The sequence below is a fragment of the Saccoglossus kowalevskii genome, chromosome 2 (assembly GCF_978046115.1).
Source record: "Saccoglossus kowalevskii chromosome 2, keSacKowa6.1, whole genome shotgun sequence".
NCBI lineage: Eukaryota > Metazoa > Hemichordata > Enteropneusta > Harrimaniidae > Saccoglossus > Saccoglossus kowalevskii.
In genome coordinates, this window is record NC_140642.1 from 17433883 (window position 1) to 17460767 (window position 26885).

The 26885-nt window shown below is 32.5% G+C and overlaps 1 protein-coding gene across 3 annotated transcripts in view; it reads left to right on the forward strand.

Moving 5' to 3' along the window:
* The first annotated feature begins 162 nt into the window (after positions 1 to 162).
* LOC102806631 (osmosensitive cation channel TMEM63C-like) overlaps positions 163 to 26885 on the forward strand; it is a 42658-nt gene continuing 15935 nt past the window's right edge. Inside the window, exons 1-7 of one of the 3 annotated variants that reach the window (XM_085492409.1) lie at positions 163 to 261; positions 10479 to 10656; positions 16129 to 16211; positions 21917 to 21967; positions 24615 to 24726; positions 25498 to 25535; positions 25858 to 26049. In XM_085492409.1, coding sequence (XP_085348535.1) covers positions 10540 to 10656; positions 16129 to 16211; positions 21917 to 21967; positions 24615 to 24726; positions 25498 to 25535; positions 25858 to 26049 — 593 coding nt within the window. In that variant the 5' untranslated portion in view covers positions 163 to 261; positions 10479 to 10539. The remainder of the gene's footprint in view (positions 262 to 10478; positions 10657 to 16128; positions 16212 to 21916; positions 21968 to 24614; positions 24727 to 25497; positions 25536 to 25857; positions 26050 to 26885) is intronic. The other 2 variants (XM_085492414.1, XM_085492416.1) reach the window with 2 other exon arrangements.

Sequence of the window (26885 nt, forward strand, 5' to 3'; positions counted from 1 at the left end):
GTTCCATCCTAACCCCGCCCCTCCATGGCCCTTTTTTAATTATGTTAGAGATTACACGTATTTGCTGGCTAAGATAGGGTAAAACCAAGTGATAAGGATGGTGATCATAGCTTGTGCAATTCTCCTTCCCAGAGTTCCTTGCGGTAAAAGTAAAAGTCTTGTGGCGTTTCACCATAAGATGGCGGTGTGTGTGGTGCCTCGGCTATAGACAGGGAAGCTGCTGTATTTTTAATTGATTAACATTTTACAGTAAATTGAAAGGTAATGTATAAACTGTCAGCCCACCAAATTGTAGCTGCAGGTAACCTAATTGTTGGTTTCTGGGAAAGCGTGAGGGTGGGACTCAGTCAGAGGCGGGGCGGAGGGGTAGTATGATGACCAAACTCGCGCCCAAGACGCCACCTTACCAGGGGTCCGGGGACATGATTCCCGTTAAAAAATTAAAAATCTAGACCTTCTGAAATCCTCCTACATTTTGCGGGGCAAATTTTGCTGACACAAAGGGTTTGAGCTTGATTTTGGAGGGGCAATCAGAATGCCCCCAACTTTTTTTTCGAGGGATTTTTTTTTTTATCAAGCGATGATTTCCTGTCACCCTGCATATGCTATTCACAGTTGTGAAATTTTGGAAACAAACAGGACTGTACTCGGGGCTAGTAAACAAATTTTACCAAGTGAAGGTTATAGTCAATAATTTTCATTTTAATCAATAAAACTGAATATTGCTTTATCTCCATGATTATATCGAGAATTTGAAGGGTGGTGGTTTTTTTAACTTTTATAAATGTTTTATAAATCTGAGAAAAAAGATTGATAGTTACAGCTATATATTGCCACGTTAACACAACATAAATCAAACTTCGGATTCTGTTGCAAATGCAGGCACAAACCAAAAATCGACATCACTGGATTTCCATTATCCATTATTTCAATCAACCTGACTTTCTTGCAAATGGGATATATAAGTAAAATATATCACTACTTGATATAGTACAGTAAATGACACAATATCAAATCATATTAACAATTCATCAAAATCAAGCATTTCTGCAATTCCGGGATCTTGGTCGTGCTTGGATAGATTTTGTTCATATGTATTTTTATACTCTACATGTAAGTAAGTAATGCCTTTATTGAAATCATATCCTGTTCAAGATCTGGATTTTTAAAATACAATAAAGTTTCAAATACATACAGAATGGCAAGACGAAAAATACAAATGAAGACATAGTGAAAACATAATAAAATCAAATAAAAACTGAGAACAAGGAATGGTTAGAAAAAACAAAACAGAAAAGGTATCTTAATAAGTTATATCAATTATAAAGCAGCTGTTATTTTTTGTTTATGAGTGTCATTTCTTAAATTGAAGCTCTCAAAAATATATTTTGCCATGTATGTGATATATTTGTACTACATCTATCCCAATACTACTTGGTATGTACATTAAATGTTATGGGACCATGAGGCATGTTTGTCAGATCAAAAATCAAATTTGCCCACTACATGTGGCTATTTGTTTTAGTGAGTGCAGTTCTGGAGCCATATCTCTGCCCGCTCATATTTCGTAAACTTGTGGCCGTGTGTGCAAGCATTTGTGCGTCCAGACCTATATGTTAAATATGCCTGGGTCGATTACATTCAAACTTCACACATACATAATATATAATATTATACATATGCACATCAATTTGTGTCGTGATCTGATTTAATATGGCCGAATGTCGACCATTTTTGTGCTGAAAAATCATCAACATCAAGCATTTCGGGCATTCTTGAATTAGCTGTTTACAGATGGATTTGTACAAACGTGGTACATATATTGGACATTATGGGACTTTGATGCACGTCATTTTGTTTTTCAGATCGGATTCAAAATGGCCATTTTGTTTTAACGCATACGGTTCTAGTGCCATATCTCTGACATGCTTTGACTGATTATGTTCAAATTTTATATATTCATTATATGATACTTCATGTCATAGATATACAGATGGACGACCGGTGGCCAGTTTGTTTTAATACATAGTACATACATGGTCCATGATAATGTGCAGGCCTGATAGTTTTTGGTTGAATGACCTAATTTGCGTATTAATTAGCTAACATTTGGCTTTGCATTTATATCTCAACGATTCATCAAATTTCAAACTTAGTACCGGTACTTAGATGCTCTGTTGTAATTTTTTGCTTACTACCTAATTTGCATAAAATTAACCAATTTATAAGTCTCCACAGATATCTTGAGTATCACTCAGCAAATTTTAATGAAAACAGATCTGATTACTTCAAGTTTGAAATCCATGCATATTAATTACCTACATTGTATGATCACTTGTCGTCCTTAATATGCATAACTGTAATAAAATTGCTTTATTTTCGCTTAGAATTAATTTTTGCTATTTTCGCTGAAGGAGTGGTTCCGGTAAAAATAAAATCCAGCGAATATACCTGTTTTCCTATATTTTACATTCAACTTGTCAAAAATCAGTGAAATTAAATTCCATGGAAAACACACAAATAGTCCTTTCAGCAAAAATTAAATCCAGCTAAAATAAAGTGTTTTACAGTATCTCTAGCACTGTTGCAGATAAGAACATTTAACTAGTGCTGTAAGTATAATGGTCAAAGGATATGACTATGAAATGTCCAATAATATGCATACTGACAGGGATTTTTTTAAACAAGGGAACAGGGGCGCAGGCGCCCTCATGCCATGGCCATGCGCCCCCTTACCCTTGCAGATCCTCTGGCAACCATAACATTCTGATTAGGGATCACATGGGGCCATAGTCTTCAACAGTGACCTGTCTGATAGTAATTTTGATCCAAAGGAAGCCATCGAATGCTCCATTTTAACTTAGAATTATCAATAACTCCACATCCTGGTAGGGAGAACCCTACATGTATCTCCCCCACTTGGTGGCACGGCTGAATTACAGTGCTCCCTCTTGCAGTTTTTTTTTTTAGAAAAACCCCTGTACCGGTAACTGTAACACTAGTATCTTAAGTGCTGTTGCAGATAATTTTGTCCTTGGGCTAAATATATGACCAAAATATCAAGTCATCATATATGGTCATTGTTTTCTTAAATATTTATAATTGTTAAACCATAGCTATTTGGAACCACCCTGCAGCTATATTTTCAAAACTTGTATTCGCTTTAATAGAAGCACATGTACTTGTAAATTTAAATGGCAAAAGTAAGTGTATAGTCAAAATAAGACGTATGTAAAGATGAAATTGAAGATGTGTTTCTAATATAGTAAATACAGTATTCCTTATTTGTACCATACTTCATGCCTCCATTACCTTCAGCACACAGGAGTTTTTTCCAAGCTTTTTTTGATACAAAATTGGTTATTACAATCACTTTTATCACCTTGACAATATGGAATTGTTAAGTGGTTCATTTGGCTTTTAATACTGTAAAATGCTTAATTTTCACTGGGTTTAAATTTTGCTGATTTACCATTTCAGGCATATTCAGTGGGTTTTAAATTCACGGTTTTATCATTTAGATAATGTGTTCTATATGGTCAATTTTGCATATTCACTGGGTTTTAAAGCAAATAAGCAAAATAAAAACCCAGTGAATGATTAAGCCTTTTACAGTAGTTAATTTTTCAACAGTAACCTAATCCTATCTCACTTACCGGTAGTTGTTAAAATATGCAAAAATTAGGCCAAATATTTGTTCATATGCTGGTAGGATAACAAACTTGTTATCTTTCTTTTCTCTCCCATTTCTTAGTAGCTTTCTTGAATGTGCAAAAAGAGTCTCCTCACCCACCAAACACCCCCCACCCCTCACCCCCTAAAAACATCAGCAGTCACTCCTATTGGCTACTATGGCTACTCTCTGATGGTGAAAAGCAATGCCAAAATTAATTATAAATGACATTAAAGAAAAACAGAAAATTAATTATAAAATAAAACACTGACCCATGAGCCTAAAAATCCAAAATTCAAGTATTTCTGTGTTCACTCCCCCTACATAAAATCTATTCTCATGTTTTATTCATGACATACATATCCCTCATTGATGGGCTACCACCCCTATTCTAGAATAGTATTGCCCATCCAGCTGTCAATTAGCCTATCCATACTCACTGTGTATATCATTTACTCTCCAGATACTAGCCTTGGATACCTTGTGGGTCATTCAAATAAAATTCAAATGATTCATTTTTTTTATGCGAATTGAAATTAATTTAACAGGTTTGGTTTTTAGCCAGAATTAATTTCATCACAGTGTTGAAATCTCAGCCCTAATTAAAATTACATGGGTTTTATGAATATGTAATTTGGCTAACATTTTCTCAGATTTTATAATATTAGGGAATAATATGGGCTTGTTTGACGGCTTGTTATCTAATAAAAAATATAATGACTTTTTTTCAATTTGATTCGCTTACTCTACATCTTAATCGATTTTTGTAAAACCATGCAGCTATATGATTTGAAAATATAGTTAATAGTGACGCTAGTCAAAAAAGACCCTTTACACTATGTTGATGATGTTAATTTTCAGCAACTCATCTAAATATTAATTTCCTGTTGTGTGCATACTGGAATGTTCATTTGATTTCACTAGAACCCTGTTAAAGGTCACAGAGCACTTGCAGTCTCAGGCTATCACCCCCATTTCAATAATGGTAACTTCTCACTTTAATGTATTTTACCTAAATTCAGAATATATTGGTAGGTCTTCAGTGGGTGTTTCTCACTCAGTGCTTACCTTCTTGTCCACCTTGCCTTACTGCCACTCCATGATTGATTGATTGGTTTCTTCAGCGTCTATTTTGCATTCTCCTGTATAGAAACGAAATTGTTTTTTTCTGAAGAAGGCAACAGCAGTTTTTCTAGGTTAAAAATATGTAAGTATATGTCTGCATGCATATCAGCTGTTTAACCATTTTGTTGTGTTGTATCCCTACATTTTTTTATATCATTTATAAGTCAGCTACATATAATGGTGTTGAATTAATTAACGTATCAGCCAGCTCTATCAACATTTATTTCTTCAATTTATTTTGCATTGGGGAATAAGTAGTTTTGACTTCATTCAATATTAATGAAAAAATGTCAAATAATTTGCAAAATTTGATATTTTTTCATCTCGTACATTATTTTTAAAATTTCTATTTCATCTTTGTTGAATCTTAAAAAAAATATTATTTTAAAATAAAAGCGATTTATTTATCATGTTAATGAATGCAGGATATGGCTCTCTCCCATTTATTTACTTTTAATACAATCTGTTCATAGTGGCATACTGGAAAATTGTCGGTTAAAAGAATGGCTTCTTTATTTTGTGAACAAGCTTTGAAAGGCAGTAGAGGCCCAATTGTAATATCACTATTTAATCTAATCATACATTCAATGGGCTGGAGTTGAATATTCATGCTAGTCTTCAACGAAGCCTTAAATGCATGTGTGACAAGGTCCACCAATATGAGACAGGTAAATTGACCAGTTTATACGCACATGGAATAACCAATATTGAATTAAATTTAGTTTCCTTCCATCGCTGCACTTAAAAAGATCATTTTGAATTGCGTGATTTGTGTGTGTATGGTTGCCGGCGAGTTGTTTCCTGCTGTTTTTTTAAATAATCAATTATTAAGCTTTGAAAATTGCTTCTGTTTAATTTGCTGTCTGCATGCCACATCTGAAATTCCCAGCTCAGGTTAAACCTTTATTTTAAATGTTCTTGAGTGATTCATCATTCAAAAGATTTTTTTTTATTTCTGCTTGGTGATGTTCTTGGCTTTTTGCTCTGTGTAGCATTCTTAAGTAGTTGGAGAAAAGATAAAAACATTTAATACTTAATTCTTATCTTGAAGGCCCTTAATAAAGCTTGCATGCACTTTACCACTGCTGTAAATATGTTAGGAGCGTCTTCCAAATATAAAGAAAGCCAATTCAAACAACTATAATTAATGTTTCATCAACACTAAAAGCTGTGTATAATAAAATATATTGAAGTTTTGATGTAATTTTTGAAACTAAAAAGCTGCGTAGTTCCCAGCAGTTCTGCAAAGCATCTTGGGTATTAATGGAGGCCCGCTCAAGGGAGAGCTTTATACATGCATGTCAGCCAGTAGTGTTTTAATCAAACATGGAATTTTTTCTATCCTCTTAGCGCTGATACTACACGATTTGGAAATTTGGATAGTTCTCTTGGGTATTGTAAATCATACTGTTTCAATCCCCAATTGCGAAAAAAAGTACAATCCAGAAGTAAAAATCGTGCAGCACATTTCAATTATTTAGTCTCGATGGTTTTGAAATCCTCAGCGATCAATATATACTTCTGGTTGATGTTTTTCATGCTTAAATGTACTGTTACCAGTCTATATCTGGTTGCAGATGTTGATCCAGAAGTGTCATCTGGACTGCTTTGATCGTTGTAGCTATACATACATAGATGTAAGTGACAGCTGAATATTGTCTGTTTCCATGGTAACAAAACTGAAACGAAAATGCATTTGCTTCCACGGTAAAGGAGTTCTCCAATCTCAATCTATTCTCCCATGAAGTGGTTACTTGATGCGTTTTAATTGAACCTAGCATTACTTGATTAATAGATATTCAATGTTTCTAAGGAGACTTTGTGATTTTGCATTGGCCTGCAGTTGGAGTCATCTAGATTTTAAAAGAGCTGTAGATATCACAGCTGTAAGTGACCCATGAGATGCATGGTTACTTGATGTATTTTAATTGAACCCAGCATTATTTGATTGATAAATATACAACGTTTCTGAGGAATCTTTGTGATTTTGCGTTGGCCTGCAGCTGGAGTCATCTAGATTCTAAAAGAGCTGTGAATATCATAGCTGTAAGTTATAATTAACATGCATTCACAACAATATGTCTTTTAAAATTTCAACATTGTGCTGTTTTTGATTTGTGACAAAAATCAAATTGACATGCATGCACCCAGCTAATATTTTGTGTTCTTCTTTAGAAACCTGGAACACAAAATTGCCTTTTGGAGAAAGAGTAATCACATACGGAATTAAAAAAACAAAAAAATATTTATAAAAGATAAATATTTAGTACATGATAAGAGTCAATTCAGAGATAATTTGTTTCTTCAGTTGTTCATTCAGTATCCTCGGGTATCCACGTTGCTAAGACACGCACCACTGTACCATGTATTTCTATGGGCTCTACGTGGGCTGGTGTGGAACACTGGTCGAAGAGCCGGTAAAAATAACTAAATTTGAAAACAGCACAAAATCAACTTTGAAGTAATCCTGGACAACCAAATGTATATATGTTGGACATGCAGGAGGTAATCTTGTTACACTGTTCAGGGGAGTCTCAACAACCATTCCAAAGTACCCTTTTCTGAAAGTTTTTGGCCTTTGTTTGCATTGTGATGGTTGCCAGGTGGTGAAAATGCCTGGATGTCTGCTCCCGAGAATACATGTATCATTATATGGCAGTGGGATTCTGCTTAATTCATCCCTACCTCCTTCCCTCCCTCCAGTATGTTATTCACTTAGTGAGTGATCAAGTGGCATATGCATGTTTGTTTAGCTTGAATCTGAGAGAGAGAGAGAGAGAGAGAGAGAGATAAGGAATTATTATTCTCTACCATCGTTACCTCTAGATCTCAGGTCATTTTTGATGAATTAGAAGTGTGCTGCAAAAATATTGATCCAAAATGATAAGATTTGTAGTATAGTTTCTATTGATTTGTGGATATTCATTGATTGATACAGCGATAGACTGTTTTAACATTTGGTTTCTCGAGCTATTATGCGATGGCGATACGCCAACCTGATATCAAGCTATTATGCGATGGCGATACGCCAACCTGATATCAAGCTATTATGCGATGGCGATACGCCAACCTGATATCAAGCTATTATGGGATGGCGATACGCCCACCTGATATATAGTCCTGCTATATAATAGAATAATAAAAGCTGAATTAAATGTAATTCTGAAATGTTGTCTTCTTTTCCCATGTATATGTAATTTCCATAATATAATATAATATAATATAATATAATATAATATAATATAATATAATATAATATAATATAATATAATATAATATAATATAATATAATATAATATACATAATATTTTGTGGTCGAGCTGTTTTGTCAATAAAATTTCTTCATAAACTGTCAAAATTGTTGTTATATTGTAAGCTAAATTTGTTCACATAGAAATACAATTTATTTTGTGTTGTGAAATGTTAATCCATTTTAGAGTTCCAAGAAAAATGTATATATTTTTGTTCCTGTACCATATTTGCTCCATTGAAAGGTCATCTCCAATATAAACTAAAAATTGCTTGTTTTGTATATAATGAATCATTAAAATATGATTTAGGTTTTTCCATAAAAAAAACACATGTAATATACATAATTGCATGTGCTTCTAATAGAGCAAATATAGTAATAATATTAATAATAATAACTTTATTGACAATTTAAGTTATCCTTATTGGAAGTTTCATCAAGTACAATAAAGTGAGATGAAAAAGATAAACAAAAATAACAAGACAAAAAAAAATGAAAGAAAGAAAATACAATCTAAATTAATACATGTACATTTCCTTGCATGTAATGCTTCTCTCTTTCTTTAGTAGGATGACACATTTTTGCCAAAATTAACCATGAATAGCTTTGTGTTGTGTTTTAGCTCTGAATTAGTGGTGGTGCTTTATTGATTCGAGACTAACAAGACTTGATCTTCGCCAATAATCTAGATGATGAAATCTGGTCAGAGAATAATTTTTAGTGAATACATTTGATAAATGATAATTAAATAATGGATAATACATTAATAATAACTTGTACGTCGGATGTACAGGAACTTTTGACCTCAGTAATTTATATAGCTGTTATACATTACATATAAACTCCTAAATCAACAAGGAGTTTCATTTTAAATGGTATCTAGAAATCTGTATTGAATGAAATTATGAATTTAAAGATTATGGAAAATATGAAATATGAATATCAAATATTACCATGATTGAGTTGTATTTGACTCAAAATTAAATTGATATTACTAATGTATACATGAATAGATGTAATATACTTGGGTATCATTTTGCTTTTGATCCAATCAAAAATTGCCTACAGGCAGCCATTTTATTTTAAGTGGTTCATGCTTTGTACATAAACAACCCTGGCATGAAATTAATTTTGTTCAAACAAAAATTTATTACCAGGTATTTATATGCCATTTACATAATTTGACATGGCTTATTCTACTGTGGTCACTCATTTGGTACCATAAAGTAGTTTTAGCCTAGTATTAAAAAACAGTTGATGACAAATGCTGCTTGTGTCTCTTCAACACATTGCGGAATTGTTTCCATATTTAGCGTTGAGTCATTGTAGTAATATAAATTGCCCTCCTCCGCCTTCACTTAATTGAGATTTGATGTATCAGATAAAGCCTGACTATAAGGACTCTTCTGGGATATAACCCAAGATAAAAATGTCGAGGCTGCAGAAGAGTCAGAGTAGGAGGTCTTTTTGTGGCAAAACCCACCACCCCAAACCACAGTCCCTAGCTCAACTGTGACTGTGCCCAAACCATCTATAGATATATTTGTTGTGGAAATTTTCTTACTTCTGATGGCCTTCAGGGAGTTCTGTAGTAATTTTGCACAAAATTCATATTATGAAAGGGGTTCATGCATCTATTTTCAAATGGAATATGCTATAAAAATGCTCCAACCTTTGTTGCGCAGTGCGTAATGCACCAATCTGAACAGGTGGTCATTGTTCTCATGCAATTTACATACTGAAATTAAGGTGAGCCATATGCACAAGATCTACATAATGATCAACTTATGAATATTCATGATCTAACACACAAAAAATCATAGTATAAAATAACCTAAAAACCAATGGCCGTTATCAAGTTTCAGATGAGCATTGTGTCTATAAGACAGACCAAGTATAAAACTTGGCCAGTGTTAATCTGTATAAAAGTCCTAGGATAATGTACAAGATTCTGATTGGTCAAGATTGCGTTTTTAAGGTGTGCACTCATTGCATGCTTTATGTCATTTCTATCGCACTTTGGGGGAATTCTGTGAAAATACACGAGGCTCTTTCGTTACTCTGAAAATACATGAAGCTTCTTAAGTCGCCTCACATATTATTTTTGAACTATTGGAGAAGCAAATGAATGTCTTGCAGTACCTTGACATAAATATTTTGTATATTGAAAGACAAAAGTCTTTATTCGCCACTGGAGAGAAATTAAATGAATGACAACTGATATTGAGAGCTTATTTGTTTTGCCCATTGTTAATAAAATATATTGACACGTATCACACATCCAAGTTCAAGCTAAAGATGTAGTTTATTAAGGTATTTAATTAGTAAGCAATTCTATTACTAGGAAACAAGTCAATTGAATTTTATTACTTTTCATGTTCTTGTTGGCTGACTCGTCGCTTACCATGCATTATATATTTTAATATGTAGATTATTGGATTGCGTTGTCATGCATTGGTGAACCTGAAGTTGTAAAGAACAAGACAATACAATGAGTAGCCTTGGGATGAATCGATGTGACATCGTGGGCGCAAACTCCACACAGTTGGCTTATTTGCTGTATGGTGGAATTCCACAGAACTTAGGATTTAACGTGCTCTGCTGGGCTGTAAGTCATATTTAATTTATTAACTTTTTATTAGCCTTGCTGTCGAATTTGTCGAGCAGAGCTCATCATATGAGTGATTGTCGTCCTCGCCCGTCGTTCGAGTCAACTTTCTACTTGAAAATTACAAACCTGATTGCTTGGGGTATATGCACCTTGGGTAGACTTAGATTTGTTCATTTCATGAGGATATCTTTAATTGTCTAATTTTGGTGAATATCTTTGTAATTTTTGGTAAAAAGTCATATTTTTGTGTTCTTGTTTAAGACGATTGCCTTGATAGTATACATATAGGCACCTCAAGTAGACCGATCTCAGATTTGTTCATTTTGTGATGATATCTTCAATTCTTTAATTGAAATGTGCATTGCTAACAGCGGAGCTATCTCAGCCAATAGGCTGCTTGTTTAAAAAATATTTACAGACAATATTGACCAACGTTTAAAAGAAAAAATTATTTTTGGTATACAGATGGATGAGAGTGAAGCGCATAGTTTCAGTTTACTCATTCGATTTCCTTATAAGGAGCTATATGGGATTGTGGGTAATATTTTAACCATTTTTTGCTGCCAGATTTATTTATCAATGGTGACGTAAATTCATATATCGCAGTGATAAATGATAATCTCTTTGAAACCTTCAGAACATTTATCTACGCAACTTTTACAATATGTCAATTTAAACAAATATTTTGATTTGATTTGATTTTTAACTATAAAAGCTATTATTTCTTAATATAGAGATGTATTAATAATGGAAATTAAAATATTCAAATTGTTGTCAACATTTTTATCTACATTTCACAAAGTTGGTCACAATTCTTTTCATGAAATTTTGTCCTCAAGAACACCATTAAATCATCAATTCTTGATAATGCCTAGTGGTGAAAATAATACAATTTACCGGTACACATGATTATTATGTAAAATTGTGAGTAATACTTTATCAATTCTTTCAGTAGTAAGAGTACTTAAATTTGAGTTTTCAATCTTGCGAATAAAATACATGTTAAACTATAATAACTCCCAGTGGGTTTCCTTTCATGTTATCTATACATTTACATGTACCATTACTCAAAATGCCATGCACATATCCTTCTCTTGCATTCAGACTTTGTAGTGGATAAGATCTTCACTCTTGAAATTTGGTTTGAACTTAAATTTAAAGCGCCATGTGCAATGACTTAAATTTTAAAACAAACAAGGCGACTGATTTAGTTTTTCATTCAATTTTCATTTTCAGTTCTTGGATCTTCGGTTTAATTATCTTTTCCACTCTGTAACTCTTAATCACTAAATCCCTCACACATGCGGAAGTTATTTTCCCATTAAAAGATTATTACTGAATATTGTGACCTCATTCTAGAATATGCTAATCATGATTTCTGAAGTTGAATGCTGACTTGAATTATTTCCTTCTGGAATCATTTCCTTCACCTACAAGGTTGCACCTGTTGCCACTTGTTGTTCATTGGGTGATTTTTCAAAATTTTTTTTTAGTTTGCCAAGATTTTTTGGTTTTGCAAGGTTAAAATTGGATCATTAAATTATGACATTAGTAGTTTGACCATTTACCGGTATATAAGATTACTGTGGAATACTTTATTTTCGCTAGAATTAATTTTCGCTGAAAAGGCTTTTCGGGCATTTTGTATGGAATTTATTTTCACTGATTTTTGATCAGTTTAATGTGAAATATAGGAAAAAAAGTATATTCGGTGGATTTTATTTTCACAGAATCATCCCTCCAGCGAAAATAGCGAAAATAAATTCCAAGCGAAAATAAAGTAGTCTACAGTATTAGTCCGAAGTTTGAAATGGGGACTCATAATTCGATTTCCGTTCGTTCATCCATTCGGGGTCGTATTTCAGAATCCTGTGGACCAAATCTGATATTTTTTGCATGTGCCTAGTACTTTACCTGGGACATATGCACATGCAGTGGTTTACTGATTCAATCGAAATAGCTGACTGGCACCCATTTTGTTTTTTGAAAATGTGATATCTTATGCATGCTTTGTTATTTTCATATTATATAAGATAAGATAATTCTTACTTACAACCATATTGAAAGGAATTCAATTTAGGTGAATACAAATGTAATAAAGGTATAACAATCTATTCTAAAAAACTAAAACTATACTTATAATAAAGATACAGTAAAGAAATACTACTGGTACTTGAAGATAAAAATTAAAATATTACATTTCCATGAGTTTTTGTTTAACATTGATAATATTGTTTTCTTGTCATATATGCTGTTTTTATGTATTTAATTTAATATACCGTACTTCCCCGAACATAAGCCCCTCCCCGAGTATAAGCCCACCCTCTGTTTTTAGACATTTAACAGGTTGAGGGCATCCCCGAGTATAGGCCCAGGGTGTTTTTACCGGGCGTCAACAACAACATTTATTACAAATATGCATGTAAAAAGTGTATTTCATTGAATAATAATCGTGATAGGTACGGTAGTTTGGTTCCTGCTTTTACGAGAAAACTCGAGTGCATGGCCGGTGAACGTATGAAACATGGTTCGGACCTTTTCTATTCTGATATTTACTCAGGATGAACCCTGATGTTGCAATACTGAAGCAATCCATATTTCTTTTGAGTAGTGGTTTTAGAAACGCCAAAAATGTGATCGTCAAGTCGTGAAACCTGATCATTGAACATTGTTTTACTTTTCCGAATAATCGTGTCCATTGAGACTATCGTGAATGGGATCATGATGTGAACGAGCAAACTATTCTTCGACATGACTTGTTGGCGACCGTGAAAAGTTTAATTACTTCCTCCACCCTCAGTTTACCTTTCGAAAATTGTGAATCAACAGCTTTAAGGAAAAAATCACCGTTTTTTGTCGAAATCAGATCGCATTTTAACATCGCGGTAATTTACTTCCACATTGCGTTGAAAAAATGACTTCGTCAATAATCAGAAAACTTTGTTTGTACGACACAGCATTTTGATTGGTTAACCAAAGACGTGACCTGTTAGGTCAAAGGAAATTGTTCAGGTCAAATCATCATGAAAAACACCATGGCGGAAATTGGATTGTATCTAGAGATTGCGTACGATCGAAAACATTCCACATTGAAGATATTAACGATAAAGTTTTGCCTTCAACTGTTTTCCCACAGACCCTACCCATTTTGCATCGTAAATTCAGACAGTATGTAAACCGTATTGTCATAAAATGTGTGTATTTTGATGAACACGTTTGTTTCTTCATTTTAAAAAGTGTTGTGGAAATCAAAAAGATAGCGCTGTGAACGAAAAATGTAATTTGGATAATTTTTCGTGGTTGGGAAGATGGTTACAATTTTAAACCCCCCAAAAAATTATCTTTTTTGAGGTTGTCCTAGAGTATAAGCCCACCCCCTAATTTTCCCGATTTTACATGTTCAGGCCCCTGGGCTTATACTCGGGGAAGTACGGTACATGATACATGTTAGGATACATGTCCAAACCGATCTGTTTTACAATCGGATCAAAGATGGCCATCTGGAGGCCATCTTGCTTTTTGACCATACTACTATATCTTCAAGGCTGTTGGTCCATTTTCATTCATATTTGGCACATAGATCATACATATAGGAATATGTTCATGTCATGTCAGTTTGTTCAGATCAGATCAAAGACTGGCATCCCCCTTGTTTTTTGAAAATATGTTGGACAGGATTTGTTGGTTTTCGTTCAAATTTGATAGAAACATTATACATGTTGAGATACATGTCTATAATGATTAATTTTGTGTTTGACTCCAAAATGACCAACTAGCTGCCATCTTGTTTTTCAAAATGTATCGTTGACAAGTTTTTTCTCTCTTCAAATTATGCATGTTAAGATACATGACAATTAGTTTTCACAATCAGACCAAAGATGGTTGACTGCCTGCAATCTTTGTTTGACTATCTGATTCGAAATGGCCAAGTGGTGGCCATTCATTATCAAAAATAAAGCATTTCTGCATTGTGTAACCGGATCTTTGTCGTTTATTGATGGATTTTGTTCAAACTTGGTACATACATAAGACATTATGGGTCTCTGATGCACGTCATTTTATTTTTCAAAATTTTCTGATTCAAAATGGCTGACTGGTGGCCATTTTGTTTTAATGAATGTGGTTCTAGAGCCGTATCTCTGACATGATTTGTCATTCTACATCATGTTATAGATATACAGATGTATTCAAAATGAATGAGTAGTGACTATTTTGTTTTAATTAATGCTGTTCCACAGCAATATCTCTCAATATGGACAAATACTCCTTTGACGATCAGATACAAAATGACTGAATGTCAATTATTTCAGTGTTAACAAATCACCTTAATCAAGCATCAGCTTCTGGATCAATATCTCTGACATGTTTATGTTTGAACTATATTACTGTAAACAAAATATTATATTTTAAGTTTGATAACTAACAGGGACTGTGCTATGCATGGCTTGTTACATATAATTTCTGTTGATATTAGACCAACCAATTATTTGCTCTCACTTACTATGCTTTTGTTTCATATTACTTTATTTTTGGCATGAATAACACTTCTCCTAATTCAAACGGGGACTTTGTCATTAACAATGACTTGTTACGAAAACATTACGTATGCGTTTACATGTCTCTATTTAGAAAATGTGCGGCACTTTCACCTCACATTTAAACACTTTGTTTACAGCAAATGCGGAATTGTTAGATGGCGTGTGATGAATATAGAGGCGCATGACTGAAAGCAAAACGTTCACACAGCACAAAATATTTTTCATTGCATTTCAGGCTGATACAAGCAGTAGTATACTAGTAGGTCACCAGGAGAATGCCGCAAATTATGCACTCAGGCAGTATGGAAATGCAGCAACCTCTGCTACACATCAGTCGTTATGTTCGCATTACTGCCTTTGTGCATATACTTTGCGGTATTCTCTATAACCTCATATGCTACTAATTTACCCAAATATGGTAGTGTTAATTGATTGGTGGATACACAGCATTCACAATTACTCTAAACTAATATAACATGAAATAGAATTTGCAAGTGATGATATTTCACATACTTTGCAGTATTCTTGGGATAACATTGTTAATTTATACATTTTCCTGTTTGTAGTAATAATTGAATGAGAGATAACAGCCCAAAATAACAACAAAAAACATTTTGTGTTGTGTAAACTCTTGCATTCAGTGATGGCATTTTAGTGCTTCTGTGTTTAATGTAAACTCAGAAAAGTATTTGAATATGACATCAATAACCTTAAATGCATCAATGTTCGTCACATAGTTTACAACAATTTGATTGTTTGAATGGGTGCTGATAAATTTTGGAATGAAATCCATGTCTTTACAAAACTATAAATGTTGGTGTAAGATGTATAATAATAATAAGAAGTTAATTCCTGATAGTAACTCTATATGAGACAAAAACATTTGTTTTGGTGAGATATTAACATTTTTTTATTTTATTTTGCTCGTTAGATTGTTCTGCTGTTGTTTTCGCTGTTTCGAAAAGTGGCCGGTGATTATGGGAGGATAGCACTTGTGCAGCGCGGAGAGGAGAAGTGAGTACATTTATTTAGTATGCATTTTAATGGTGGTTAAAGATGCCTGTTTACCTGTTCACCTGCTTTCCTTCTTTTTGCCCCAATGCTGAGACAAAGGTCAAGACTGTACGGATGTTGCATGTATGTTTGTATTCACCTTTGGTGAGGTACATTGCATGCGGTGAGGCCAGACTAAAACAGATTTTTGTTTGTCAGATTTTTATTGCAGAAACCAAGTTAAATTTAAAGCCTCGTATAAACAAAGATGGCGACTTTGACTTTTGCGCAGATCAACGAGTACGAATTGAGACGTTTCCAAGCTTTAATTAGGTAATTTTCATGTGATTGGAAGGTATCGAAGGAGTCACTGACGGTAATCAGTGCAAGTCGCGCTCAGGTCAAACCTCGTACTTGTGATTTCCATTTGAAGAGCGCATTGGATTGTGGGAAAATCAATATTTATCAACACAAATGTCGTACATGCACGACGACTACCGTGCTTTAACAAGCATTCATGAATATTTGCAATTAAAACACATGTTTCATTTCACTCTCATACAAGTGATACTGCAATTGCATGTATAGTATAAACTCAATGCCATATTTGCTCTATAACAAAAACATTCCCGATCATAAAAAGCTCACTCAAACCAAGAAATGCTGTTTTTGGACACTGTATCATGAGAAATTTGACCATAGACATAAATTGAATGCGTTACTAATAGAGCAAATATGGTAATAAAGAGTGGACGCTTAGTCTAAACTTAGAATCATCACTTGAAAGATCTTTAAATAAAAAAAACCTTGCTAATCAATCAAATTTACTAATCTCATTTGTGTTTAATTTAGATAAAGTACATATTATAAATTGTTAAATTGGGAGTCATATAACAATAGACCCTTTAATTACAGGAATCTATTTTTCAGCTGTAAAATTAATTGCAAAACTTTGAATTTTTTGAAGGTTAAATGCATGCACAGCATTTGTCATCTTAGTGTTACCATTACATTTGCCTCGTATATCAAAACGATTTTCATGCAAGAATTCACATCATTGTATAGCGACCAGGGTTCTGTAATCGTGAGAGAAAAGCTGCATGAAATGAAATGTTTTTTTTCACAGAGAAGAACTAATACATATATATGGTTTGAATATGGTCTGTAATGTGTATAGTCAGTAATTTAAAGTGTGAATATCATTCATGCCATATCAGCAATTGACTTGCGTCAGCGAGGATCGAATGACACCATGTACCGTATGTTTATTCATACGTATGTGGTGTGGTTATTCTTAATAAAAATTCTGCATGTTAGGTTGATCTATCAAACTACACATTTTTTGCCCTTGAAACATTATTATATGTACAGGAATTATCGTATTAATGGCTTAGCAATATATGGTACATTTCCGTTCGCATTCAAAGGAAATCGCATTTCCCCAGGAGAATTAATAGTCAGTTTGCATGTTTTCACAGACATAGTCGATTGCAAGCATAGTCAATCAATGTCGATAGATTTAACAAGTTTGTATTGCATTTTTATTAACTGTCCAAATTCATATGAGGATTTCAAGTTTTGAATGTTAGCCTAATTAATTGCCAACAGAGAGTGGCCTTGTGTCGAGAGTACCATCGAGGCATGACTTGCAGCAACTTGTACTGATTCAGGAGAAAGCATCAACGATAGAAGTATATGTAAGATCTCAGTGGGGACGCCTCTTAATTCATTTGCTTTGTGTGGCCTCATTTGATTTACAACTTCATCATTATCCACCATTATGTGGAGAGTTCTTTGAAATGCAATGTACTTTCCATGTAACAGACAAATGTTTTTGTTACCTCAGCCTATACTTATATTGCTGTTCAACACTCGTGCATTTTATTGTATTTTCTTAAATGTACACAGATCAGGATTTAATGTTATCTTAAGATTTCAGCTTTTAATTGTTGATAGTAGTTTCAATTAATTAAATACTAAATTGGCTGCATTCAGCTGTTCTTCGATCGTATGTCTTTGTTATCGTAATCAATAAATACTAAACTGTACACTTGAAATGATGTAATCCAATTTAAAACAGTCAAATAGCTATAAATAGGATATTAGACATTCGTAGTAAAATGCTCAGATTCTAAAACTTGAACTACAAAAGGTTAGTTTAGTTTAGACAGGCCTATATATATATATATATAACGAGTCTCATATAATCGTAATTTGACTTGCATTTCATTATATTGAGTTAATTAATAATTACCAAGGCATCCAACCATGCAGGTAAATTTTCTAAACCTTACAGCGTGTTTCGATAATAACGTCAATTTATATTTCATGCATACTTCTTTGTTCAAAGCCTTTTATTTGCAGTAACTTAGCCATGATCATATCACCATGGTGATACAAATACATGTTCTCAGTATCCGTTTTGAAAAATTACCGATAGTAGAATCATTGTCGTATTCCAGGTAACAATGGCTCTGTGAATATTTGTGTCACGATAATAGTGTTTCATATGCGAGTATGGTTGGATTTGCTTTTCAGTGTATTAAGCGAGGGAAGTAGTAATTCACCTGTGACGTATATGTGCCAGAAGCTACTTCCTTGTCATTAAAGGAATTAGAACCTTTGACATTTATCTTCTTTCTTTTTTTCTGACATAGATCATGTAAACCCATTCATCTAATATATTATTCAGATCAGTGTATTTCACTTCATTTCTAGCTGTCTCATTATGCTTCCATGCATGCTCGTGAATATTGATAAATTTATAAATTACCTCTTGAGACCTTTTACAAACATTGTTCTGTGATAATGGTATATATTGATTGATTGATATAAATAGCTGAGTTTGGTTGAGTGTCTGTAATATTGTAAGTGTGTGGAAATATTGCTAACATATGCTGTATGTGCTGTTTTTAAAGACAAATACATCATCTGACCATTTCTGACCTCTGTGTACTGATTATATTTATAAAGCATGTAATACAGTGATTGCATGAGAAATGCAAAGGTATAAACTAAACTTGGTGTATTCTTTCCCTTTTCAATGGACAGCGATAATTAAGCAGAGCTCGCTAATTTTTTTGTTCAAATTTGAGTGAAGTAATGTATCTCAGTTCTTGTAACATGATTTTGAACAAATGACATACATTGAAACTGCACGTCATACTGGATTAAATAACACGATGTTTTTTCCCTCCCTGTCTGATCTTCTCCTGGTGCGTATTGTGGTGTATTTATACGATGGTAAGCGGTTGTAATTGTAGTTTAGAAATACACATGAAACCTAGCGCAATTAAAAGTTGGAACAAAACTGTAATTTTCTACTTGGAAAATCTCTTTCCCAATTTCTTGATTTTTAGAGCAAAAGTGTGATACTTTACAAAGTAGTCAACAAATCTATAAATCTTATAAATTATTTATAAACTTAAACGTAAGATTTTGTTAATTAATGCAGTACTGTGAGATCATGGTGAGGCAGTAAAGTGTTGACCAATCACACGAGCTGTCTCATTGATGTTCCAGTGCCAGTGATTCTCAGAATTCAGGAAGGTACCTGTCTACCAAATCCAATTGTATTGTTTGAATTTGACTTTATTCAATTGGGTTTATAATTGTTTATCTGCGTATTTACAACTACAAACATGTGCTTGTTGACTGCAGTGTTGTGAAAAAATGTGTAATGCTCAACTCAAATTTTTTTCTTCTGTGATAAACATGAATGTTCCAACTTCTAATTGGAAGTGTTGATACCACATGCTGTTCACCTTATGTTTTATTCTTTTAATATTTCGATAAATTTATTTTCATTTATTCACATCATTCATTGCATGTAGTTCATTAAATAGGTAGGTTTTTATTTATTTACATCATTGCATGTAGTTCATTAAATAGGTAGTTTTTATTTATTTACATCATTGCATGTAGTTCATTACATACTAGGTAGGTTTTTATTTATTTACATCATTGCATGTAGTTCATTACATACTAGGTAGGTTTTTATTTATTTACATCATTGCATGTAGTTCATTACATACTAGGTAGGTTTTTATTTATTTACATCATTGCATGTAGTTCATTACATACTAGGTAGGTTTTTATTTATTTAAATCATTGCATGTAGTTCATTAAATAGGTAGGTTTTTATTTATTTACATCATTGCATGTAGTTCATTAAATAGGTAGGTTTTTATTTATTTACATCATTGCATGTAGTTCATTAGGTAGGTTTTTATTTATTTACATCATTGCATGTAGTTCATTGTATAGGTAGGTTTTTATTTATTTATTTACATCATTGCATGTAGTTCATTAGGTAGGTTTTTATTTATTTACATCATTGCATGTAGTTCATTGTATAGGTAGGTTTTTATTTATTTACATCATTGCATGTAGTTCATTGTATAGGTAGGTTTTTATTTATTTACATCATTACATGTAGTTCATTAGGTAGGTTTTTATTTATTTACATCATTGCATGTAGTTCATTGTATAGGTAGGTTTTTATTTATTTACATCACTGCATGTAGTTCATTACATACTAGGTAGGTTTTTATTTATTTACATCATTGCATGTAGTTCATTACATAGGTAGGTTTTTATTTATTTATTTATATATTTATTTATTTACATTATTTACATTATTTATTTATTTATTTTTTTACACAACTCACAACTCGATAAATGTTTATATTTTAACTATTGATCAGTTAATATATTCAACCATTATTTTCTCATTACAAAATTCCATTTGACATTTTCTGTGGTGATTGCAAGTAATATTTATTGCAAAGAACAAGTCACGCTGTGATGCAAATCAGATTGCAATAGTTGGCTTTTGACTTTTTCTCTAATTCCCTCAGTGTATGCAGCTGCTCTGATTACCCCTGATAAGCTAGATTAAGTCTTGCTCATTCTAACATGTCAGTTGTTCACTTCTAATGCGTCCTAATTATCAGCAAGTGGGCTGCCTTTGTCCGCGGTTAATCAGTACGGCTTTGTCACATGACATAAATGATTTTTTAGCTGTTATTAATAAAGAGAGAGTGATACCCGTGTCTCACTTAATAAATGAGATGGCTTCATGATGTAATTTTGTTTTCTGTTTCATCATTCTCTTCATCAGTGTTAGCCAATCATGTATTAGATTGAGGCCATACAAAAAAATGTTTCTGGTAACTTGCTACAAAACATTGGATACATGGGTAGATAGAGTTTTATTTTTTATTTAATATTGTTGGTTTTAGTTAAGATGTCAAAAATACTCCAACTGTGTCATCACAAATAATTTTTTGACACTAGCTAATTTGCATAAAATAATAAAAATTTAAGTAGGATGATTAGCAAAAGCCTTAAATTTAATTGATTAATATCTAACGAGTAGCTCAATTAATACCATCATTGTATGTCATTAGAGAGATAACAAAATACTTGCCACATAAAACAGTAGTTTGGTTTTAACACTGCATGCAATGTGTGTGCTAGTCACGCTTTATACAGAGAAACCAAATTTAATTAATTTTTGGAAGGAACATTTATTTATTTATTTATTTATTTATTTATTTATTTATTTATTTATTTATTTATTTATTTATTTATTTATTTATTTATTTATTTATTTATTTATTTATTTATTTATTTATTTATTTATTTATTTATTTATTTATTTTATTTATTTTCAGTGTATAAGTAACTGTACTGTTTTCTTTTTCCTTCCCTTCCCTATCCAGTCAACCCCTTACCTCGGATGGCACCACCAGACAGCAGCAGGGATACAATGTGTAGGAGGATAATACATTTGCTTGTTTGTTTGTTCATTTCTCCTCTATATAGTATATATCTCTAAGAATTGATAACTTTATTCTTCTATACTAATCATCTTAACCTGATTTCATCTATTTTGCATGTCTAGGAATGTTCACACTTTTAATTCATGCAGCCAATCACCTCATAGTAATTTGTTTGCTACTATTACATTGAACTGCAATTTAGCTTTACAATTGTGTGCCACATGTGGTGGGATTCTCTTTCAACCTAATCTCGTACTTATTGTCACCGCCATATTGTTCCAAACACTAAAACAGCAACATTGCCTGCTAGGTTGCTGACTTGTTTGCTATGCATGCCTGGAGATTGTTACACGATTAAAAAAAGGTTGGGTCGAACCAACTAGGAGACTTGGAACTACTGGTAACAGTGAAGGATCCGAATACAAATTGAAGATGCAATTATCTTTGAATTGATTTCATCTAATCGTATGTTTTGCTGTATGGCACGCATTGTAATAGCCATATAGCACACTCTCGTTTGATCTAACCAATCACATAACGATCTTGCAACATGTACGGGTATTGCAAATTACTCATCTTAGCTGGCAATGTTGTTGTTTTTATTGTTAGGAACACTATATATTGATTCTGTTTCAACTGATGAGCTTAGGGAGTGGACAGAGAAATTACAGGGTCATGCAGTTTTAATAAAAGATAAAAACATTGATGACCATGACAGCAAAAATCATTGTGAATATCGATAGACAGTTTGAATTTGAATTATAAGTTTGGTTTTCATCATTCCCAGTGGTCATTTTCTTTTAATAAAATTCTTTCGGCAAGGTGTTTTTTTGTTTTTGTTGGTTTTACATGTAAATGCCACATCAAATGAACAAAATTGGATTCATTTCAATTTTCAGTGTACCGGTAACACAATAGTAATATTCCTAAATTTTATGTCCTGAAAGCTAATTTTGAATTCTGTTCACCTTTTTCCTGACAAGTTCATTTGACAATTATTTCGGAATAATATACTAGTATGTCACATTTACAATATGACCTTTCTGTTACTGGAGGAATGAATTGACAAACATCAATTCTTGCCTAGTATATTTTCTATGTAAAATCATATCAAATAATGGAATACTGTTACCAAAATGTTGTGAGCAAAAATAGATTTGCATTGTTTAACATCACTGAAAACTCTATATATTCATTGTAATATCAGTCCACTCCTTATCTGAGGCAGTCGAAAATCTATAAATACCTTGCAAACCAGATTCTACAAGCATGACTAATGCCATGTTGTACCTTTACCCACTGAAAAACAAAAAATTATATTATTTGGTCTAAAAAGCAAATTAGACTAGAAATTGTGTCTGGATTAAGGTTATACTATTATATGCGTGTTTTTCCACAGTCTCGTATACACTGGTAAATTATTGATCGATTAATTAATTATCATCTTTATATTATATCATCACATTCACCATGTGCTTGGTTTATTGCACTTTGCTGGCAATTACATCTATAATGGTATTCAGTGCACCCATTAAATCATTTATAAATGCATCCAGCATCGATGTAACCACATGATTAAAATCTACATGTATTTTAAAAATTCAATTTTTCTGGTCACAGCTGTTACTCTCAGATTTCTATCACTCATTGCAGATTATATTTCTACATTCTGTTTGTGCTTTAAATATTCATATTTATTATGCATTAAAACTTTGATTTGTTGACTTTAATACGAATGGTGATCAGAGATTTTTAGCGACTATGTTTGTTTTTTATAATGTAAGTGTACAGATATCATTATTAGTGACCATGTGCGAATGTACTTTCAAATTGGCAGTGGCTGTGAATCACAGTTAGGATATGACAAAATGAAACACAAATATCAAATGTTGCTTTCAGAATTTTTAACTTAAATTCTTGGAATGTATTATAATTCTAGAAATCTGACATGCACTAATTGTTTTATTTATCAAGACATGTTTAATTTTCTAGTTTGGAGAGCAGGCTATGCAATTCACTAGTTTTAAGCCGGTTTTAAGACATATTTTCAATAGAAATGACTAAATATGAGAAGGACATCTCCCAAATTGGCTACCTTCTCCTATCTTCTGTAACATAGATACAAACCATGCTATTGTTCCATCCAGGTTCATACCTGGGTTAACCAGGTACAACCCCCCCCCCCCCCTATAATTTCAATTCAATTTAGGGCCGCGTAACCGTAGTATTTAACAAATTACGGTATATATACCATACTAGAATCTTTTCTTTTATGCATTGTCAGTATACTTTGTAGTGCCCACTTCCTAATTATCTGTTGCTCTATCATCTTCAATTTAAATTTTAAATACATCATCAGTTATTTAATTTATTCCTGTGTATACCCTTTATCAGGGACCAATAGACTACTAAGTGAACTAGATTAAATTACTTTAGTTTTCTATTTTAATTACATTTATAATTTAATTAATAACTCTAGATTTTATTTTTTGTCACCATGATGATTGGTAATCCACTTAAGGGATCTTTTTCTTAGAGTACTATATTTCATTCTAATGAAAGTTTGTTTATGAATTAATTTGAATCAAAATAACACCTGAACAAATATTTATTTTTTATTTTATATAAAATATTCAAGGTGGACACAATTGTTTTATGGGGACCACTCCAAAGACGATACAGGAAGGCCCATAAATGATGAAGATGATGAAGAAAGTGCATCTCTGCGGGCACCGCATCAGGAGGATCAGGTATAGTTACACGATTGAAATTAAAATTAAAGTTATTATTGTTGTATGTTTTCATTGGCAGTGTACAATTAAGCAATAAACCACCGCCGGAGGCGGGTATACCACGAGATATTGCACAATTCACAACATATATGTATGTTTTCATTGGCAGTGTACAATTATGTTTAATCCATCCGATGTTAAGTCATGATTAAGTCATGATAAGAGTCATGATTTTGAGTTCTTTTTTATCTTTCCTGCATTGTAAATGTCTGTCCTCATTGTTGTCATTTGCAAAGTAATGTTTTGTTTCTTCAACTGTTCCTATAAAAACTGTTTGTTCTAAATTAGTGTTCAACCATAGGTCAATGAAGAAAAATCAAACGCAATTTTTAAGAACCAAAAAAAAAGCCACATGCAATTTAGTGATTGGTCAGACATTTCGTGGCAGATAAATTACAAAAATAATTATTTGGTTGAATTTTTAGATGAAGGGTAAATATTTGTCTGTTACAGCAATATTAATTGAGAAACATGAGTATAAAACAATGATGGTGTCATTATGATGACCACATTGTTCATTTTTGAACAAAATTGTTTTGACCTAAATTTAGATGTATTTTTTTTTTTCAGAACTTTTTTTTATATTTGCCATGCAAAAAAATAATCATACCAAGCAAAGAGTACTTTGTTAGTTTGTATCAATTTTGAATTCTTAATCTTTATTTAATCTATAGATGCTCAATGGGCAAGGTAATAGTTACGTCATGTTTTATTTTTTTTTATTTTCAGGGCTTCTGTTCATGGATCCCGTCAATATTTAAAATCAAGTAAGTTTTATAACCATAGGAATTACAATCTAAGTACGCTCTTATTTTCTTGCAATACATAAAAACAAAACAAAAATTTTCATAACTGTACAAGTTTTTCTGTTGGTGTAGTCAGTTATTCCAGACTACCACTTTTGTCATGGGACAAAATTACCAATTACAAAAGTAGAATTTGGTGTTCAAAAAGTTTAAACATAAGCTTTATTGGACAACTATATTTTCCCGTGGATGATTATTAAGTTCATGCATTGATTAAATCATAGACATGTCATAAGCTATATCAGCTGTAATTGATGAAGACATGTTTACCGTTGTCTTCCAGAGATGAGCATATCAGAGCCAAATCAGGTGTAGACGCACTGCAGTACATCTCATTCCAGAGATACATAATCTGTCTACTAGGTCTACTTTGTATACTCTCCATATGCGTTATACTTCCGGTGAATTTCTCTGGATCTCAAGAAGGTGGTCCCGAAAACTTTGGCCGTACCACTGTATCAAACCTGCCTACCGAGTAAGTGTATCAGTACGATTTAGAGTTCCATTGTACAATGCAATGTAACTCTATAAACATTTTTAGAGATGATAGATTTTTCAGACTTGTGAATTCAATTCAAATATTGTGAACGGAAAATGACATTTCTATGTTTTAGAAAAATATTAAACCCCACAAGGTTTTCTGTATCAGCACTCTCAATGGCAACTTAAGATGCATGTTTTTTTTTTTTATTTTATTATATTATTATTTTTTTTTTTTAAGTGAAAAAAAATGTTTTACAATATGTATACTACGGTAAAATACTTTATTTTAGCTGGAATTAATTTTCGCTGAATATTTTGGGTGTTTTGTATGGAATTTATTTTCATTGATTTTTGATGAGTTGAATGTAAAATATAAGGAAAAAGGTAAATTCGCTGGATTTTATTTTTACCGAATCAATCCTTCAGCGAGAATTAATTCCAAGCGAAAAGAAAGTATTTTACGGTATATAATTGCAGAAGTGCGTATTTATAACTGGATGGTGTTTAATCAACTCACTGCCACTGTTGACTTTTTCAGGGTTGATTTTTGAGCACATGTTTCTTTACACTATATCTTCTTATCTTATCAAGATTATTATTCAAAATGTTTGATCGAAATCAGTATAGTTGAATTAATGTCAAATTAAAGATTTTGTGTCATAATTAAGTATGGGAAATTTGAAAGGGTATATATCAGATACATTAACGATGGAATTCGACAATATAATAAAAAAAATGTGAAACGATATATGGCAGAATTCTGGCAGAAAAAAAAAACTGATGCTGAAGAGGTTAATGTACTCTCTACTTCAGTCTGCCAGACTGTTA